Genomic DNA, 23,274 nt, shown 5'->3' on the forward strand with positions numbered 1-23,274 from the left:
AAACCATATTGTTCTTTGAAATATATATTACACTATTTGACCTGAAATTTTGCTTTCAGTCGTTTGGATGGCCATGAATGTCGATGATTACATATCATTACATAATCATCATCCAATTGTGTTGGTGGCCACTTTTCTAATACCTTTAAACGAGCAATTCTTGTATGTATATATAATCTATAATCCGGCCAGTCTCTAGCTTAGCTCAAGAGTACTTTAAATACAATTTAGTTATTTTATACAATTTAAAAACAAATTAAATTGTTTATTTTACATATAAAAATATAGCTTCTCTATATTCAAAGTAAAAATGTGTTGAAAATCAAAATCATGTGTTTTGTTAATGAATAATAGTGGTAAGAACAATGACATATGTGTATTTTTTGTTTCACAAGCAGTCATGCTTATCCTAGAAAATAAATAATAAGTAAATGTTATTGTTTTATTCTATATATATATATATATATATAAAACCATATTGTTCTTTGAAATATATATTACACTATTTGACCTGAAATTTTGCTTTCAGTCGTTTGGATGGCCATGAATGTCGATGATTACATATCATTACATAATCATCATCCAATTGTGTTGGTGGCCACTTTTCTAATACCTTTAAACGAGCAATTCTTGTATGTATATATAATCTGAATCTCGGAAACGGCTAAAACTTTTTTCATTAAACTTAGTATCAAGAGGGTTTTGGGGGCGATAAATTGATCTAGTTAGGTTTCATTTTTAGAAAATGTTGTATTATCTGTGTTTTCAAGCAATGAAAACTGCTACAAAGTCAATATTTATTTAATATTTCTTTGTTTGTAACATTCTATAGTAAATGACATCTTGACATCTGATATATCATAACAAGAGTAGTAAGCCAATCTCACATCTGATGTTTCATCAAAAATGCCAAAGAGTAAAAATTAAAATTTTGGTATAAATTAACGAAGGTTCAATCAGAAAGGAAATTTTGATTGTAATATAACTTGATGAATAATTTAACTCTTTTTAAAATTAAATCTATTTATCTATTTCATACACTACGTCCCACACATACTGCTAAACTCAATGCCTACGAACCTTAACTAATATTATACGAGCAAAAAGATTTCATGATTTAGATGTTTCAACATCTACAAGATTTGCGGCAGCGTGTGTCACAGCGTGTAGCTACTGAAAATGACGAGCAACAAGAGTAAAGTCTGCAAAATTTGTGGCAGTGTGCAGCACAACAAGTAGCTACTGAAAATAACAAACAACAAGAATACTGATTAGAAGAACAAAGATGTCAAGACAGAAGGCGTCATAGATCTTTAGAACTTAATTATTTACCGACATACAAATGTGCTATTACTGCAGGTGTGCAATATCACACCTTAGGACCATTTGAAATATTGTAAACCATTGCGGTGCATTGCATTTCCCAACCGGTTTCTAATCATATATATAAAGAAATTCTTTTGGTGACTGTTGTTTGCATGGACAAATTTTAATGGAGCAACCAAAATTTTTGAATGAATTAGTACGTCTTTTTTAAAACGTCACACATGTTCGGAAGGAGTAGAGTAAGATAAGCGAACCTAGTTTTTTATATCAAAATTATCAATCAATATTTAATTAATATACCCATCGATATAATCAAACAATAGCACTTAGTTTGAACAGAAACAAAATGATCTGCACCAACAGTACACACATTTTCATATTCTGAACACAATTTGTTCTATAGTGACTTCTTTTATATAATAAAAAGATATTTAACTATCCAAAATAACACTAAAAGATGATTTACTGTGTTTTTCTCAATATCAAGATGTATGTTTTGTTATTACGTTTTCTTTATTATTTAAATGACGTTTTTCCTGTTGTCTGCCTTAATTTGATCATATAATTATGGTTAGTAGTTATGGTTCCTTTATTATTTATGACATTACATAATTGTTTAAACTATTTCTATTAATTTTTATCATGTGACTTTAATTTAGATATATGTTTATATCAATTGATATTTGTTATTCGGTATAAAGTATTGATGATTGTAATAAGCTATATAAAATCGAGTCCGCTTATCGTACTCTGCCCTTAAGGAGTTTCATAAAAAAAATAAACAGCTCTAGCATCCTTTAATGCAGAAGACGACAGAACAATAAATAGCCAATTTATAGTTTTATTAATTGCGTAGAAGTATATCAGGGTAGGATACGATAAGCGGACCCGGTTTTTTTTTATATTGAAATTGGCAAACGATATTACTTAATCATAACCATCGATATAATCAATCGATACTGATTAATTATTTTGAACCATTTACTTAAATAATCTACATCTCATAATGTAATATTTCAATTATTTATAAGTAACATTTTATTATTAAAAATTACAGACAATTTTAGAAAACTAAACGACATTGCTTTAAAAGATGGTAAGACATGTTTTTTGTGACTTCAACATATTGGACTCTTACCAAAAAACCCATAATGTGAAATTTGTGGGAAAGAAACAATTGTAACTGTGAGAGGAGCAAATATGGTCCGTCTTCAGTTTTCCTAATTTTGGTTATAATAATTTGTTTGCTCACTATAAATATTAAATTCATATTTTAATTTAAAACATATGATTGTTATTGAGGACTATAGATACTTTTATATCGATTGATAGTGTAGGATTTAAGATGCCAATATTAGGTATCGATGATTACATACTTCAATATAAAAAACCGGGTCCACTTATCGTACCCTACCCGTATATCATAAAATGAATCTCAAAAAATAATTTACCAAAAATATACCGAACAGAGCTCAGTTCCTGATATTTAGGCTATACTGCAGTTTTAAATTATTCCTTTTCAAGATATAAAAACAGCCTGTGCTGTAATTTGAAATACCAATAACATTTGGTTTCAGTACTTTTAGATAATCATAAATATCAGTATAGAATATACGATATACATGAGTATCAAATCCTTGATATTGTCATGATTATTATTCGATTGCCGTGGTGATCATTTATTACTGCAGCCCAGTATTCTACTTAATGTTTTGGTGCCCTGGATGAAAATGGAGAGATTAACCTAGGCTAATGTATAAAGTCCTAGCCTAATTCAAACTTTTCTGTAATTCAAATGATAAAATTACTTACTAGGACCTACTAAAATGATAATATGGTCATTCTAAATTCCAAAACTGTCATGCAAGTTTAAGTTTTATCTCAAAAACAAGCAACCTCCATTGGGCTAGAAATAATTTATTGAGGTTAGTTAAAAAATAAACATAACATTAACGAAATTATAACATAAATAATAGGGATTATTATTGACACACGACATATTATTATACTTCTAATAAGTAAGAAATAGTATATTACAGTATAAAATTAAGGCACACCTCTTCAATATTTCTTCTAGGTATATGGAAGAACGACAGTAACAACTTCAGTTTCACTTGAGTTTGTAGGTCAGGAAAACAATCCTTAATATTTCTCAAAACTTCTGCATTTAACTGAGAACAAATTGATCCACCTGTCCACGAATCATTTGAAGTTCCCAATTTATTATGTAGCCACAATGAAGTATCACTGTCTCTGACGTTAGCCATGTTGAATCACTCAGTGTACTGACTACCGAGACAGAGACAGAGAGAGAAGGCGAGTGAAACTATCAGATTCAATAATTCCCTGTATGAGAGAAGGTTTGCCAACTTAATTAGATTGAAACTTCTAGCACTGTCTGAGATGTTACTATAAAGACATATTTCGATGCTAACCAGTGTAATGTCACTGAAATGGTAATAGTTTAATTTATTGTTTTATTTCACATTTCTTTCAACATTAATAACTCATGTAAAAACGTATATAAACATGTTTTGTTTAGGAACCAAGAATTGTTTTAATCAATACAAGAAAAATAATGCATTATAAAAGTGAAAAAGAGACAGGATAAAAAAGATAATTCAGTAAATGAGGAAATAAGTTGGCTCCACTAGCTTATAATATATTAGGAGACTCCTTCCTTCTTCTAAGAAGGGTCATCCGAAATTTTGAAAAAGAAGTGTTTATGAGTAAAAAAACTTCTACTCTCGTATTGTAACCATAAAAAAATGAAATAAACTTAATAAACTAAACTTTGAGTATAAGTAAATGTCTTCGTATGAATTTTATTTTTTGTTGTATCGAAATGAAAATAATTTATTATAGTAAAGGTAATTCAATGTCAGTAACCTGTACCTAATTTACAACAATGTTATTTTTCTAATTTAACGCTTTTTACCTCAAGCACGTGTGAATTCAGGCCAGAACTTTGTGTTGATCTATTGCGGACTGACCGTCCCATAGAAATGAATGTCGATAAAACACGTGTTTAAATAGCTTATACATTTATAATGACATTCATATTCTACATTGTTTCTTTTATAAAGTATATTGTACAAGGAAACTTGTGTTTATTTTAAAAACTATATAAAAGAGATCTGGAGAATGAGGTGAAAAATATCTTGTACTACAAGTTGCGCGGGACATGGCAGACATGTTAAGTACTCCTCTCCAATATGATGACGACTATCTCTATAATAAAGGCAACTAATAGGTAGCAGTGTTCTTTTCCTTTAGTTGAAAAGTATCTTTAGTCGAAAAGTATGTGGCAGCTCTGGAACAACCTTATATTAGTTATCACAATTATGTTAGCGTTTTCAGTGACGCACCAGAATTGGAGCAAGATACAACCGAAAAAGAATTAAATTACTTATTTGTATATTTGTACACGGCAATATACCTTTTTACGTTTAATTATAATTTTGAAAACAATAACTAGGTCTATAATATTTACCAGAATAATAACAACATAACAATATACATAATAACAACATAACAATATACATAATAATAACAACATAATAATGTTATATGAACCAAGAGTTAGAGGACAACTACTCAATCATAATTATAGTAGCTAATCTGTTTTTGAAGGCAGCAAGAGAGACCCCACCCCCCCCCCCCCCCACCCCCCCCCCCCCCCACCCCCCCCCCCCCCCACCCCCCCCCCCCCCCACCCCCCCCCCCCCCCACCCCCCCCCCCCCCCAGAAGTGAGATAAGGTTCTAGAAGTTGAAAATGTAAAACCAACAATTGCTAAGCTGTTGCACAAGATGATGTTAAGAGGAAAACACACAAATTTATTCTCAAACCAACCAAGTTAATTGATAATTTTCTCAAATTTCCATAAATTAAGAAAGTAGTTAAGTGTGAGAAAAAAAATGCTTTTTCATGGATAAACATAAGGTAAACAGATTTAGAATATTAAAGCCGAGTACATTTAACAATACAAATAACGTGCTTGCTTTAATCTTCTTTAAAACCCAAGAATAGATGATCAGTTGTTGAACTTTGTCAGTATTGTTAATTAAAAAAGTAAATTAAAATGTTGACATTACAAATGTGCAATGTTAGGAAAGTATTACAATATGATTGTTATGAAAGAAATGGCAAAATGTTAAGTAGATACAAAGCAATAATGAATACTGTTAAAACAAGTAAAGAGATTTTGTCAAGTCTTGTCAATTATCATCATTATGTTTCCTAATTTCATGATGAACATTATTGTTAGATGTTTAAGACATGCTTGCGTGAGGGTGTGAGGGATACTGTGTACATAAAGTATAACCTTAATGTTTTGAACCCCATGGTCCAGCATATTCTTTGCCTTGATATTTGTTTCTTAAATATATCCATCCATAATGCCAGTTGTATATAATGCTATTTAAATCAAATACTAATGTTCCTTAATCTTTATAGGGAGAATGAACCATTCTTTAACCATGAAATGCAAAATGCTTTTTGATTCGCTGTTTGTACAAAAACGTAAAAATATAAAAATGAAAAACTTTAAAAATAGCCTTATTAACTGTTTATTTTGTTATTATTTTGACTGTTTTGCTCATGGAAATCCATAACTTTTGAGTGCTAATGTTATTTTTTTCTTGCTTTGTGAGCAATATGTAATATACCTGCTGCAACCTAGCTGTTGGTTTCGCATTGAAGATATTTATTTAAATTATCATTACAAATTACTTTTTTAACTATCAACACAGTATGTTTGTGTATAGTAAATAGTATTTAAAGTGTCACATTTAACTCTTTCTTATTTATTTTTTTTATTAAAATTAAAAGTTATTAATTAAATATTATTTCTTAGTGCCCTGCGAAACAGCTGCGATGTTACAGGGGATTGTTATTACCATATTTGGTCTGATGCCTAAAGGATTGAGATACATGACTATTGGTGGGCAATTATTGGGATTTTCTCACTGTGTTTTTAGCTCATACTACTAAAAATATAATAGTTTACTAAATTTCGTCTAACCGTGTATAATCTAGGGTGATCTGAAAAATCAAAATTGTAAGAGAACATTAATTGCAGTGTAAGATAAGTGTAACTTCTAAAAAATGTAATTCCAATAGAATGTTCTTTCATACCATGCAAAACAATTTTAGTAATCATACATAATTGCAAATTAACTTATTAACAATATTTTGCTATATTAAAAAAAGTTTATATTGTTAGAAAAATTGCACTTGAAAGTTAGACCAGCTCACAAAAGTAAAATCTATTAAACCAGAATTGTGTTATAGTAAGTATAAAATCAATCTATTTGATTCCAGGGCATCAGTTACAATGCCAGAAGAAACAACACAAAAACCAGCCACAGAAAAGAAGACAAGAGGATCTGTAGCAAAAGCTGGGTCAGCAGTCAAATTTGCTGTCAAGTAAGTTTTATTCAGTTGATTTATTATGATGAATGTTTAGATGTTTGAAAGTCATGCATGATTTACACTTAATTCCTTAATAGTCTTAAAAATGTCAGAAATGATCAAAAAGTGTGCTTATTGTTTATATTACACGTTTTAAGTTATTGGTTTTATTTTAACCACAACAAGTCCAAAATGATAATTTTTCAGCTACAAACACTTGCAAAAAAACACCGATATTTGATTGCATTTTGTTGAATTTTGACGTTGGTCCTTTTAAATTAGTAAAAATTTAGTTACAACACTTTTTCAATCCATTACACACATTACTTAAATACACTCATCTTGTGAATGCCAGTTTAAATATTTTTCGGAATGGGAAACCTTGAAGCAAGAAGCCACACACAAATTAAATCATAATCACTGCACTAGTAACACGATTCTCGGTGCACGCTAGATTTGAGCAAACTTCTCATGCAAATGTAAGCCAATCAATCAGCTTGCACACATTAATCTAGGCAACAAACCAGTAAACAACGTACTATTATTTATTTCACTGTTTTCCCTGCTTGTTGAAACACCTGTTTAATGGTCGAAATAATACAGTTCAAAGCTTCATAACGGATTAACTCATCAGTGGCTCTTATTTTAGTCATTAGTTGGCGAAGAATTAAATTTGGCCAAAGCTCTTAAGGGTTAAGCCTTTTACTATTCTCGAACTGGATTGATTTTTAAAAACTTCAACTAACTCAGATTATAGGCGTTAAGTAATTCCACAATTTAGAAAGTAAAGGGAAAGCAGAAGAAAATCAAATCATTAGTTTTCCACTTATCACTGTGAGCAGTATGCTTTGGAGAAAGTTTTTCTTCTTATACATATATATGCATATATTATTATGAAAGCAAGACTGTAAGCAAATATTGAATTTGTGTACAATAGTTGTTTGAAAAGATTATGTTTTGTAAAATCCTAAAATGCCTAATGCCTCAAAAATAGCTTTACTTTGTCGCTTTCTGGAAGTAGTGAAAAGCATATTGAAACAAAGAAGAGCTTCTCTAAGCAACAGTATCATCAACTGAAGATGTTGAAACTAGTATTTTATTTTTGTTCTGTTGTACAATCACAGATTCAGCTAGAAGATAAGAATTTAAGCATCCATCTGGTTGCTATAGTGTTTTCTTGATTTTTTACACCATTTGTGTATTGTTCGCTATATATCTTTTAGATTTTTCATTGTATAAATGTGTATAAATAGGTATTTGTGTAATGTTTTATGAATTAGTAAAGTGAAAAATGTGTAAGATTTTAATGGATTGATTGAATTTTAATGGCAATGCAGGTTGGCCTTCATATTATATTTGTGTTATGATATTTGTATTATGGAGTAAATAATTTATTGTAATGTTCCACAATAAGTGCTAAATTTGAACAGTAATGATTTTAGGAATGTATTTGGTAGTGAATCAGAAGACAATGTTTGGTTTGGTTGTTATGGGTGGAAGTTTTATCTGGCTTCAATGAACCATTGACTCGTGGTTGGTAAACCTGCTCAGCCTTGCAAGTCTACTTATTTTTATGCTCCGTGATTGTTGTATATTTTAAACTGTTATAGTTATTATTTTGTTCACGGAAGTTTTTTAATGTAATAATAAGTGTCAAAGGAGAACATTCCAAGTTGCCAAAGAAAACGACACGCAGCTGTAAGTAGTGTATGTCAGTCTCGTCACTAACATAGCCTACTTGGAGCGGAGAAGGAAAGTCTGTGCGGCCTGTCAGACGGAACGGCAACTGGGACTACTAGCGCATCTGCAAGGCACAGCTGGCGCTACCAACATCGCGGCACTAGTTGTCCCACTACTAACCTTCGTCACGCCCGAGCCGCTGTACTACACTCTGCTGCTACGGTGGATTTTATCTTGCGCCTTCAATAAATTGACGCAACTACCAACATCTGAGCTCTACTTAAATCGCCGCTTAACTTGAAGGCATCTGTATAGACTATATTTATGTCTTACATTTTTTCAGTATTGAAGCCTTGTTATTTGTAGTTGTTCGTTGTTGTTAGGTTTTAAGTATTGTTTTGTTTTATATGTTATAACTATATTATTGTTGCTATTTTATATTACATTTAAATTAATTTATTTTATTTATTGACTATTTTAATATTTTATTAAAATATATTTATTATTAGATTAGGTTAGATATTTTATTGTTTTTGACAAAAAATGCCTCCATCACCAGATCAAGCGAAATGTTAAATGTTATTGATGGCATGTTTTTCATTGATCAAGAGGTGATAGATATTGCATCCCGGTTCTACAATGAACTTAAAATCTTGTTCAGCCACATTCCGGTGAGGACACAATATCTAAACTTATTCCTCACATTACTTTGGTTTTAAACTAAGTTGAATGAACTTTCCAAATCCAACAATGAACTTAGTGAGGAACTTGAAACTCTGAGGGAAAATCTCTCTTCAGCTGAGCAAAGGTGTTCAAACCTGGACAAAAGTTACAGGAACATGTCGGTGGAGTGTTGTGAGCTGGAAGCTCAATATGAAGCGACATAGCTAGGCTCAGCACACAATTGGCTAGGTGTAGGGAGGAGAATGAAACGTGAGACTATCTCTGTTAACCAGTGCAGGCCCGAGGACAGTGCTAGGCTGCTCGCTGGAGTGCAGAGAGAAGATTGATGTGTTGACTGTAGAGCGCCAGCAGTTGTTAACAAGTGTCGAGGTAACTGGAGGCTGATGTGAGATGTCTGCGTGCGGAGCTGAGGCGAGCTGAGACCCAGGCGAGAAGGCGGCGTGTCTCGGTTGATGACAGCTTGTTGGAGGAGTTGGCCCTGTTGGAGAGCACCCCAGCACCAGAGCGGCGGACTCCAGACCTTCCAACTACCAGCAAGGAGGTTCTGCTTGCCACCCCTATGCCTGCTGTCAGTCCTCCAGTGCCTCAATCTCGCACTCCCTCCCCTACCCCCCAGGGCAGCAGTAAAAATAAAGGCTTCAACGATGTTCTGCTAATAGGTGACTCGCACATGAGATATTCTAAGCAGGGAATGTGTTCTTCGGGGAGCTTATCTTGAGTGCTGCCCTGGAGGGAAAATTTTAGACATTAAGGACCGATTGTTGAACTATATAGGTGTAGATTTAAGTGTAATTTATATTCATGTAGGGTGTAATAATGTTCGACGAGGCTATCGGGGGGGTTCGGGGTACAATGGTGGGCATGGGAAGCGTGAGGCACTTCATGCTATGGCGGATCTGCTTTACACTGTTAGGACTAGATTCCAAACTTCAAAAGTTTTCCTAGACAGTGTTTTAATTCGAAAAGAATATTGGCTACAGGCCCTCTACGACTTCAACGCCCAGTTGGAGCTCATGTGCAACAACTTTGGTGTTGAATTCGTGGAGGCCAATACTTGTGTGGGTAAGCGGGATCTCACCCGGGATGGCGTACACTTTCAATAGAAGAGGTGTCGCCCGCTTAGGCTCACTGTTTGTGGAGGCTATCTCCGCAGCTTTGCAACTTCCCGATGCACAAAACACCTGTCCCCCGTGTTTTCAGGATGAAGTTGTCTCAAATCTCGGCCCGAGTCCCGAACCCGTGCAGGACATTAATGACAACCACGATGCCTGTGGAAGTCTGGACACCTCGCGGGTGTCGGGAAACTAGCCGAGAGGGGGGGTGAAAGACGTCTCAAGGTCGCGCATCTAAACATGAGGTCTCTTAATACAGGCTTTGATGAGATGAGTTCTTTCGTGCGTGACTTTGATTTTGATGCGTTTGGGGTTTCTGAGACCTGGCTTCGTCCTGAATACCTCATCAGTTGGTTTCAATATACCGGGGTACACTCTGCTTCGTTGTGATCGCCAAGGTACCCTAAACGACTCCTCTATTGATACGACAGGTGGAGGTGTGGCCCTGTACGTGAGAGAGAGTATTCCTTTCGAGCGATACACTCTAGCGGATGTGGACCCTGGAGTTGAAACTCTTTGCATTATTGCCAAAGTGGAAGGGGTGAGGTTTGGTCTGTGTGTGGTTTACAGGCCGCCACACGTGAGGTACACTTCGATGTCAGCTCTTCTACACTCTCTCTTTGTTTGCCTGGCTATGGAAGTAAACACAGTAATGTGTTTCGGGGATTTTAACATTAATTTATTATCAAAGACATGCCATGAAGCTAAATGTTTACGCCGACTCTTGAAAGAATCAAACGCCATTACAAACTTATAAATGAACCAACAAGAGTTACTGCAACTTCAGCCACCTTGTTAGACCACATAATCGTGGACAGGTCGGCTTGAAATCGAGAGGACCGGCGTCATAGACGCACCTAGTATTATAGATCACAGAGGAATTAAAAATAACGGATCACAGGCTTATTTATTGCACGGTTAAAGTTCCTAAATATAAGAAAAAAACGCTAAAATGATTATCTACAGAGATTTTAAACATTTCAATGAAGAAAGGGCTGTAGCTGCAATCGCCAAATGTTTAACTGGAATAGTGCAACGCAATTAGATGGAATAGATAATATTGAACAATTTATTTCAAGGAATATTAAAAAGGTATTTGATGAACACGCCCCTCTTGTTTGTAAAAGAGTTACAAAAGAGAAGGCTCCTTGGAGAAATGATGAAATAATTAAGAATACAAAAATTAAAAATAAACTGCATAGAAAATATTGGAAGTCCAGAACTAATGGAGACTGGGAACTGTACAAAGAGGCACGAAATAAATTGAACCTGATGATATGGAAAGCAAAAAAGTCATATTTCACTGAAAAATTATCATCTTCAAGTAACCCAAAAGATTTCTGGACGTGCCTCAAGAAATGTAATGTAGTTGGAAATTCTACCAATAACTGTTTACCTCATAATTTGAATATAAATGATATTAACAGATACTTTGTTGAGATGGGCAGTGCAAATGAGGTTAGCGAAGAAAAAGTAATTTTATTTGAACTCGAACAAGTTAAATAATGATGACGTTAATTTTAACTTCCATGGCAGTCACTGACAAGGATGTGAAATCAGCAATGAATGAAATAAAAACCAGAGCAGCGGGCAGCGATGAAATTACTATTCAGATGATTAAAGCCGTGAGTCCATATGCACTAGGTGCCATCACACATTTGATAAATGAGTCCTTGTCTGAAGGCATGTTTCCACAAAGATGGAAAGAAAGTATAGTTCATCCCCTACCTAAGGTACCCACCCTTCATAGTGTTAATCAACTTAGGCCAATATCGATTTTACCAGCGATGTCCAAAATATTGGAGAAAATTGTTACTAAGCAATTGATGAAGCACATGGATGATAAGAACATTCTTCCTAAAACTCAATCTGGCTTCAGACATAATCATTAGTACTTGCACTGCCCTGATGAACTTATTTTCAGATTTGATTGACTCTAAAGACAGTGGAAAATACAACTCCATTGTTATGTTGGATTATTCGCAGGCATTTGACTCAATTAGTCACAAAATGTTGTTGGCCAAGATGCACTATTACAGCTTTGGAGAAAACGCTATTGAGTGGGGTGAAGTCTTATCTTGGAGGAAGAAGCCAGGTGACAAGGGTTGAGGGCGAGACATCTGCCTCTCTAAGTAGGGAGCGAGGTGTGCCTCAGGGAAGTTGTCTTGGTCCTGTACTGTTTAACCTGTACACCTCTGACTTCCCAAAGTGTATTAAACACTGTACGGCTCATATGTATGCTGATGACTGCCAGTTGGCATTTGTCCCTATGACCCTAGCTCAGTTCAGGTGGCTTTTGCCCATATAAACTCTGATCTTGAAAACATCAGTAAATGGTCTGTAGACAATGGGTTAAAGCTCAATGTTGGCAAGTGCACTGTCCTTCATACTATACCACACAACACAATACAGGCCTTGACAGACAGTGGTGTGGGGATTGCTCTTGATGGGGAGTTTTTGACCTTGAGTGACAGGTTGAAAACGCTCGGCATCATGCTTGATAGCGATTTAACATTCTCTGAACACGTCACTTATGTCATACAACGTGCACTTGGCAGATTAAGAGGTCTATACAGATTCAGATCTCTACTGCCGGAATTTGCGAAGCTTCAGCTTATGCAGTCGATGGTTTTTTTCCGTCATTTATTACTGCTATCCAGCCTATGGTAACAGCATCTCGCGGGGGGACGTAGAACGTATTCAGAGACTTCAAAAACTCTGCGGTGCGTTTCATTTTCAACTTGAAACGTTTTGATCACGTGTCCCCCCTTTCGAGATGCTGCCAGCCTGCTACCAGTGGAGTCCGTCTGCAGGATGTTGACTTGCACATTGGTCCACAAGGTCCTATCACACCAGGAGCCGCAGTACCTGAGCGAGCGGTTGTTGTTCCGGGAGGGGGTCTCGCAACGCAGTACCCGCCATGGCTACCTTCTTGACTTTCGAAAAGTCAGGCATGAAGTCGGGAGGAAAAGTTTTTCGTATTTCGGCCCTAAATTGTACAATGACCTCCCCCTTAGCCTTAAGCAATACAGTTGCAATTCTTTTAAATTAAAACTTAAGGACTACATATGTGGTGATAAATAACGTATTTAAATTGTTAGTGTATAAGTTTTAGTATTTAGTATAATCCAATGTTGTTCCTTTTAGTTTTAATCGCAAGTTCTTTGTTATTTAGTATTTAAGGCCATTAAATGACTTGAGTTGTTCTGCAAAACAGTGTATGTACTGAGAAACGCTTGTAAATAAAGGCATTTTGATTTGATTTGATTTGATTTGATTTGAATTCATTGTGTCCTATTGACTTTGAAAATAATAAAGTTAAAAGTACATTGTTGTACATTTTTGTAAATTTATATAAATGTACTTTCTAAAGGTGTAATAAATAATTATGATGAAAAACAAAATACCTAAAAAAGGTTAGGTCCTTTATTTCACATTTTTTGCTTTTTACATAGAAACTATTGAACAACCAAGGTCTAATCTTTTTTCTCTACACAAATTACATTTTAGTAAACAAAATTAGGTCATCCAATAGAATCCCAAACTGTCATACATTACACAAACACACTTGTGGAATTACAGATTTTTGCAGACTTTGTAGTTTTTATAGATGTACTATTAAAAAATACCAACAAACTTCTTAATTAAAATGATTCAGTATTTGTTATTGTTGTAAACTACATTTGTATTTCTAAAAACACTGATGTTTAAAAAATGTATGTATCTTGAAAAATAGAGAGCAGTGATTAAAATAAACAAACCCTTACAGAATCACAAAAAGTGCCTGGCGTTTTTTTGGGAAAAATTATAGTCAGTTCCCCAGGGTTAACCCTTAGAGTGCCAGCTACTTGATGCTGCAGCATGCTGAAAATCATTGGTTTTGCTGGCTTTTGTCTAAAACTTACTTACTGAACACAATTTTATTTAGATAAATATTTTAAATTTAAATTTGTTTTTGTTCTAAAATTAAAATGCTTCAAATGAAATCTAACCAAAAATAAGTATAATAAGTAACATATAATCCTTAAAAGTTATAAAAAAAAATAATAAACTGTGTTGAAATTTCTAGTAATTGTAAACATTAGACAAATAAATACAAACACTTCATATTTGTAGACAAATTTGAATCAAATTTGTAGTTAATTTATAAATCCAAGATGAAAACTGGAAACACGTAGTAATAAAGTGAGGAATAAATGTTTAAAAAATTCAAATACATTTATTTTCATGGTTTGTGCTGATTTGTTACAAGAGTTCTGAAGTCTACTTAGTGACTGTTGTAATGTTTGTTTCCATCTTGTTGTGTGCTTACACACTTGAGAACTTGTGTATCACTTACAGTGCCAACAGAATCATTATCAGTTTTACATGAATACTTAGCTCAGTTAACTGTATCTATTTCCACCCAGTTTTCTATTGAGACATCACTGGTCCCATCTGTCGCCGTCTGAGAAATCTTCAGGACCCTACTGTGAACTAAGAAATTCTAGTAACAGTAGTAGTAGATCCTCTTCGTCCTGTCATTACAACATATTGCCACTATCACACACAACTGTCTACAAATAAACATTAGAAACGCCTTGTAAAAATATCAACTTAACCATTCCCAAATCTCGTGTACGATAGAAAGCATGTGGCGTCCAATTTGAATAGTGTTTACAAGTTTGTACCACCGACTGGGACGTCTATCTTCTTAGACATTTCTAACATAATAGAGCACCAAGTAACACAAAAATAAAACAGCTAATACAACAAAAATAAAACCGCTGATTAATATGAAAACAAGAAGTTTACTCGGGGCATGACTTGTTGTTCACAAAACTACAGTTGCACGGCATATTCTCGGGCATGGTGGTTGTTCACAAAACTACAGTTGCACGGCATATCTCGGGCATGGTGGGTTGTTTCACAAACTAGAGTTGCATGATATATCTCTGGCGTGGTGGTTAAAGGGTTAAGTTATGAAGATTTATCTAAACACCCTATATTATATGGGGATTTATAGAGGAAAATCAAATATTCTACCAATAAGACATTTGCACTCCATGTCTTTGTTTTCAAAAACAATCTTATCCACATTAAATAACTGACATTTGAAAGTATATTTTCAACTCTGTTTCTAAACCAAAAAAAGCAATAAATGTGCTTAAAAACTGTGTAATTTTTTATATATCTTTTTAAAATTAGAAATGCTCTATTTTTTAATTTGACAGAAGTAATATTGGAAATACACTGCAGTTATTAAACTTAGTCTGAAAATCTAAGGTGTAAACAAATTAAAATTACTAGTATTGATATTAGTTATTATAATTTTAATATAAATGAAATATAAGTAACATAGATGTAAATTAATTTTGTATAAATACAGAAAATATATTAAGTTCAAGGATGTGGGAGTATCTAAAAAGGCTGAATCAAATTTAACAATGGCAAATTTATTACTCAATTTAATTTGAAATTTGAAATATTATCATTCAAAGTTTATTTTGTAGCAAAAACTAATGATGAATACTAAAGTCAAACAACCAGGGAAGTGTCCGGGACTAACAGGCTGATTTGTCATTGTTAAGGTAAATATCTGTTGGTTGAGGATGAGGAGAAGCAGTTGGTTGGTGAGAAAAATCTTTCGTTGTCTGATTTCTGGCTTAACAAAAATCTTAATATGGACTCAGATGTGCTTGCTCTGTGTGAATAAGGTTCTACTAACACATAAGTTAACATTGAATTCATTTTTTAATAATAACAACTGCAATCTCAATTAAACGTTTCAATCCCAATTTATTTCATTGCATATAGGCTAATTTTTATATTAACCCTTTTAGTCCCGGCATCCGATATATCGGACAGAGGTGGTCTAGCTAAAATGCCCAACGTTCGATATACCGGACGTCTCGAGAGTTTAACGTAGCTCGCTAATAATATGTCCAAAATGCCTCAGTTTTGGTTATAGTGGTCGGTGAAGAAACAGGCTACATGCAAAAACAATAAACCTTCCAATTGGCATTATATTTTCGTCGTCGTTGAGTGTAGTTTATTTGTCGATGTCAGCCGTCAGACGACTTCAGTTGCATTTGTTGTTGTATGCTGAAGTTATAACCTCAATTATTTGCGTGATTGAAAGCGGTTGTTTTTCGTGTGATTTATTGTATTATTAGTAAAAACATGAGTAAACGTTGTAGAGAAAAAGTCACCAGTGAGTGAAAAAACACTTTGATAAACAATATTATTAGTGGTGAAGGTGCTATTTTTGAAGACAATGAACTTAGTTGTTTATATAAAATGTATATATTGTAAATATTATATTATTTCTTTTACTTTTTTGAAAAATTAAACAAGTTTTAGTGTTACAAACAATTACAATTGTTATTACTTCAAGAAAGTGCAAAAACAAGTATACATATCTGTATACTTTTTACTGACATGGAATATATTATGAAGAAGTGCTTATGCAGCAATACAATAAATAGGATATATCTTCTGCATTTATCTAGATAAGTTCTTCATATTTTGTGTGTGTAGTAAGAAATATGTGTACAGCAAAATTGTTTCATTTTTCAGGGCCTACAATTTTTTTTTTTTTCTGCCCTTTATGTATGTCCAAACTATAAAAAATATAAAAAAATGTTTATGTATATATATCGCTAAATAAAAAAAAAGAAATCATTCTGTACAAGTACTTTTTAACTATTACATTCTAAAAGTACACTTATTTTTGTGAACAATTTAAAACAAAAACCTCAAAATTATCTTCAAAAATAAGAAAACTAGATGTATTTTCCCTCAATTCTGCACTACAGTCCCTTATCCGCCATGGGCTTTCTGGCAAGTCCAATAAGGGGTTAAAAGGGTTAATAAATAGATAGAAATAGCTTGTTTCTTAAGATTGATGTAATTTGTTGTTTTTTTTTTTTTATTCAGAGGGAACGTGTGAGTCAGCTGCCGGCCTGCAAATCTGAGGCTCCACTTTAACATGAAATTAAAGTTTAAAACTGTGTTATGAATATGAATTCGTCCCAAATCTAAAAATATTTCATTATATTATAGAAGCTTAGATTTTAATGTCTTAATGCTATTTAATTGTTAAAAAATACAGTTAATCTGTTAATACTAATTTGTATAATTTATATTCAGTATACATTTGCCTATAAGCAAGTATGTTGGGTACTAGGACTGCTATACAAAACTTTGGAGTTCTCTAGAGAAAGTAGCCTTATTTGTGTGATCTTGCAATGTGAGACTAAAATATACATGGCCATGCCGCACCTTGCATTGTAAGCATCAATAAAAGAATAGCACTGGTTTTTTTTTTATTGGTTTTGTACGTGACATGCAATCCAATTTGCTTCTTGATGGTCATTAATTCAATACATTTATTGCATTTCTCCACATTTACAGCATTTTCATGAATTATAATTGTATACAGTAAACTAAAGTACGACAATACGGGTATCCTGGTATGCTGCGTTTTGTGCAATTCTGATGGCATGGACATATTCTTATACCGCGCTTAAGGGTTAACATTGCAGGGAATTATTTTGGATTCACACAAAGTTTCATAATGTTAAATAGCACAAAAATTATTCACAAATATCAGTGAGTTAGGTGATTCTTGTATATCCTACATTCCTGGATTTTTGCAAAAAAAATGGCATTTTGATTATTTTTTCTTATTTCAGGCGAAAAAAGCATATCTCCAGTGAAGTCTTCACCACCTAAGAGAAAATTACGAGGAAGAAAATGAGGCCTTACAAAACATAATGTATGCAAGATAATTATGCTTACTCCATACTTTATTGTTACATATTTGTATATTCAAATGCTTTTATTGATATTTAAAAAAGTTTATTTAAAGCTGTGTTTGTATTTCCACTAGTGGTAAATGGGTTTGTGGTAGTAAATGTTGATACAGAAATATTGCATCTTTTAATCTGGAGACTAAAAAAACATTTTTTTTTATGAATACAATAAAAAATATCTTGTTTTTCTGGTGTAGTGAATTTTAAATAGCTGTGGACTTACAAGTAAATTATTGATTGACCTATGATGTTCAAACTAATTCTTTAGTATCTAACTGAATGTTTTGTTTCCTAAGCTATTTTAACCCTCCCTGCCATTTTTCTTTTGTGTCAGCTATAAAATACATGAAAACGGATTTCATAACTTTCAGTATTCATTAAAAAAAAACAAGATGTAAATTGCTATCCAATTAATTATATATGAGTTTAAGTTCACAGATATTGCTGTTTTCTTCATTTTCCCAGCCGTTAAATAATGTTATCAAAATTATATTAACTGATTTCCTCTTTATTTTAAATTAAGTTTTCCTTAGCCGGTTCATATTTTTGTAAACTTGATATTCATTATAAAAGAATGGACTCATAATTGTAATAAAAATTAAATATATTAATATTCCTAGAAAAAATGTCTGTTTGTTACTTGCCAGTTACCTTTTTAATTGTTTATAAATGTAATAGTCACTGTAAAGATAGCTGTTGTATATTCATCTATTTTTTTTGCTGTATCACAGCTTAATACTATTGTTGTCCAAATGTTATACGCTTCTAGGGACTTCCATTTCACAAAATTAAAATCTATATAAACAAAATAAAATGTGTGCCTACAAAATGGAAAGAAGAAGATTAGCCGATATTTTTAAATTTATATTAATCATTATTTAAAAATGTATTTACTTTTGCATTATACAGTGGAGCCTGTATATATCGAATCTCAAGGGAAAATACAAACCTTCTATAACATAGAAAATTTTGATATTGTGAGATTTTGGTATATCAAGGGTGTTTGGGACAGATTTCCATATAAAGAGGTTTACAAACTTCAGTAATAATGTAGGCTTGATTATGATTTTAGTGACGCGTACAGTATTACAGTATAAAATGGGAACATGAAATAATCATTGAAAAAGTTAAATAAATACAATATGTTTGCCATTGCACCTTTACATGAAAATATTGGAAACTTTACCCATGGTTCACTGGAAAATTTGCCTAAATTACAGTAACGTCCATGACAAATAGGGTGGAGAGTGGTGATTTACCTCTGGTGACAATAGAAAACAAAGGAGTGTCAGTGGTGAGGGTTTCAAGTCACAAGACATGAAAAGTACAGGTAATGTACTTTTGTTTGTTGCACTGATTAAACTGAAACAATCGATAGAATTTTATTAAACCTCGTACAGATGTTTAACAGTAGGCAGAGTTAAGGGTAAAAATTTGATGTATAGAGGTAAAATTAGCATTGAAGTAAACATTCTAGAGGAATGATAAAACTTCAATTTATCAGGGAATTTGATATATGGAGATTTAGATATATCAAGGTTCCACTGTAATCACAAGAATTTAATTTTAGCATTTTAAAAACTCAGTTTAGTCATACTTTATTTAGTCATCTATCTGCTGAACATAATTCATTTTATGAATAAAATATTTTAATTTACATAATAAGTACCATGTGACCATTACTGAGTCACACGTCATACTGTCCTACATATATAATAGCACTCTACTTACCCTACTTTTTTTTAAGAGTGATGAAACATAATATTGCATATATTATTGTGTATTTAATTTTATAATTTCAAAGTATAATCATATTTTTTAAATAAATTTGATGTCATGTTAATCTTATAAGGCAATTAAGCATCATCTGTATTAACAGTAAAAGTTGATGCCATTATTTTGGTTATAGTACAAGACATGTTGCAAGCCTGAACTGTGTGAAATACACTGTTGTTTAATGCACTTATGTCTGTCATACACAATTTAAACTTTGCATCCATATAGAAGATTAGTTTCTTGCTGTAAAATTAGTATTTAAAAAACTATTGATTTGAGATTTTTTTTTACATTAATAATAAATATTAAAGCTAAACTGCCGGGCTTGCAATGATATGTCCTCATACTATAGTTTAGCTTTAATTGCAGTTGTTTTATCAAAATAAAATAAAATGCACATTGTAAGATTTTACATATTTTATTACTGCTCAGTTAAAAAAACCTGATTGAAATTCTATCATTTGATCAAAAACAGCTTATTTATAACAGCTGAAATCTAAGTGATTTTTGTATTCTTTAAAGTCTAAATGAAACATATTTCATAGCAACGAATATGATGTAATGTTTTAATAATGAAAATTAAGGTCTCAATCTGTTGCTACAAAACAGTGTTTATTCTATAAAACCTTGTTAAGGCAGAAGAATATTTGAATTTTGAGGAAAAATTTGGAAAAATGTATTAAAAGGCTTGGTAGATTTTTACTAGCGCAGTGTAGTTGTAATATTTTTCACAAATTTTTATATTGTTTAAACTCATTTTTAAGGAAAATTTTATGAATATTATTCAACATTTTCAATAGTATTTGTATTTCTTTTGATGTTTTAATTATTTGTATGCATTAGAAAGCATTTGTTGTTGATTTTTACTAAACAAACATTATTTTTTGTAAGATATAGGTTTCATAAAATTGTTTACTGTAGTGATACTGTAATATTTTAGGTGCAATGTATGTTATGGTTTCCTCCTAACTAATGTTTCTTCATTTATTTAACAAATTAGTAATTAATAACAAAGGTAAACATATATTTTCTAAACACTTTTTGCTTTTTAGTAAAAGTATTTTTTAAATAAATTGTATTGCATAATTTTGTAATTGTTGATATAGTTAAATATCAAAATTTTGTTACATAATGATGCAATAATATGTTGACAGTAATACAAATTAAATTTTAAGAATATGATTTATGTGATATGTTTAAATATTTGAAGTACAATTTTATTGGAATAAGAATTGTAAAACTATATGAAAATTATTAAATTAGTATAAACATCCTGCTTGTACATAAGTTTTACCTTAACCCCTCCCCCGACCCCTCCCGCTGTTAGTGAATTATTTTTTATAAGTATCTAGTTTCTGAATAAAATTCATTAATGAAAATTTGGTTTTATTTTCATCAAATTCCCGTTGGTTATTAATACATGTAAATTGGCAGAAGTTGTATAGTTTTATTGGTTAGTTAAAAAACTACTGAGAGGTTCATACTACTTAAAAATCTACTTTACATATAATGAGTTAACATTGTATGAGAATCATTTATTGTTTCAATGTTACAGTATAATGTGAATAATAACAATGGAATTAAAAAAACTAGATTTAATGTCGCAAAAACTTCTTTGCATGAGTCTGTAGAGTTTATACTGGCCAGTATTCTCACTGCTCTTTTCTGCAATACTAAGATACGTTTTGTGTTTGTTGCTGTTGATGCTCCCCAAACAGCCAGCCCATATTGCAGGTGTGACTGAAAGAGCGCATAATAGGCGATCATAGCAGTCTCTAGACTTACGTGATTGTCTGATGCGCTTTAGAACATAAATACAGGAGCTGAGTTTTAGCTGTTAAGGCATCTATATGCCGAGACCAAGAGATTTGGTTGTCTATAATTACTCCAAGAAATGCAGAGTATTCTTCCAAAGACACACCAGGCACAGTTTGAACCAAGACCTCTTCTTCTCCCGAAAGCCAGCTGCTTGGTTTTGGAAACATTCACTGCCAAGATCGTTCTCATGGCAGTATTGGTAAGCAATTCCAGAGCAATATTATGACTGTACGGCGAGTTCATCTGGTGAGTGTTCAGCAAGTAACAGCGTTCGTGTCATCCTATTTGCCTACATAGGAAGCAAATCTATGTAGGCTTCCCACTTTTGCACAAAAAAATTTATTTCAACTTGTTTTTTTCAATGATTTTGTTTACCCTAAGTGGTATCTAAAAAATTAATTTACCTCGAAAATTAAGCAATCGTGCGCTCACCGGGTTACACGTTAGTAATAAAGTATTTATTTAAGCACTGGATCACATTTCCCCCCCCCCCCCACCCCCCCCCCCCCCCACCCCCCCCCCCCCCCACCCCCCCCCCCCCCCACCCCCCCCCCCCCCCACCCCCCCCCCCCCCCACCCCCCACATATTTTTATAAATAATTCATATTAATAATATATAATTATATTATGTTAATGGCTAACAAAATTTGTTATTCTTGTTAACAATAAGCCGTGTTCTAGAAGACAAAAGAAGCCGTGTCAGGAAGAAGCTGTAATTGAGTGGGAGAGGCAGTGCGTCACTAATTGTTTTCGTGGGCTCAGATGGCATGGTTGTATTCAAATTGCTATTCCCTTCACTGGACTGTATTCTCTACTTCTTCCACTGTATTCTCATCACTAATAAATCAATGATGTTACTGTAATATCTGAAAACTGTAGGATTGAGTTAAAATTGATTTCTTGATTTTGGCACATTGATTTTAGTTATGTCAAATATTCATTAATTTACATATGTATTTGGTATCATGTGAAACTTCTTATATTCTAGATGTGTTCTTTGTGGATTTGAAATGCATCTGACAGTAGGGCTCTTCCACACGGGTTTATGTTTATTTTAATGTTTTGAGAATGGTTTTGTTTACTTTTAAAAAGCTTATTAGTAAATTATGTGTTACTCAGGCAGTTATTCTCCAACTACTAACAAAGTTAACCAGTAGACTAGTTATAACATATGCATAATTATTGTAAAAAGCAAAAAAGTTAACCAATATATATGACAGAGGTTGGTTACTTTCATTTCATTAAAGTATTTTATGGTGTCACTTATAGAATAATTAATAAATTCCATTATACACATTAGACGTAGCCAATATAAAGCTTGGGATAGAATTAACTCTTATGAATATTATAATATAGCTTCTGTAAATATTCTTTAAGAAGTTGGATTTGATTTTTTTACATTTTTTTTCTCTTCTGTTTCTGTGCACAAAATGATCTCTCCTCAAGATTTTAAAACACATTTAGTTAAAACACAAAATAGCCACTGAACAGCTAGCTTTAAAAACAGAACACATGGTGAAGCTCAGATGGCCAAGACTCATCCAATTTGTTGTTCACTCAGCTTGCGGATCGTGCGGTTGTCATCCAATTGGGACTTGCTCACCCAATCATCTGTTGGCTGTTATCTCTGCTCTTGTCTGGTCGTTGCTCCTGACAACCCATTCACTC

The 23,274-nt window shown here is 32.8% G+C and overlaps 1 protein-coding gene across 1 annotated transcript in view; it reads right to left on the reverse strand.

Annotated features, from left to right (window-relative positions):
- Positions 1-3,628, reverse strand: part of LOC124359110 (negative elongation factor A-like) — a 49,128-nt gene extending 45,500 nt beyond the window's left edge. The window contains exon 1 of the mRNA XM_046811564.1: positions 3,384-3,628. Coding sequence (XP_046667520.1) covers positions 3,384-3,593 — 210 coding nt within the window. The 5' untranslated portion in view covers positions 3,594-3,628. The remainder of the gene's footprint in view (positions 1-3,383) is intronic.
- Positions 3,629-23,274: the final 19,646 nt, after the last annotated feature.

Source organism: Homalodisca vitripennis, chromosome 4 (genome assembly GCF_021130785.1).
Source record: "Homalodisca vitripennis isolate AUS2020 chromosome 4, UT_GWSS_2.1, whole genome shotgun sequence".
In the NCBI taxonomy this organism is placed as follows: domain Eukaryota; kingdom Metazoa; phylum Arthropoda; class Insecta; order Hemiptera; family Cicadellidae; genus Homalodisca; species Homalodisca vitripennis.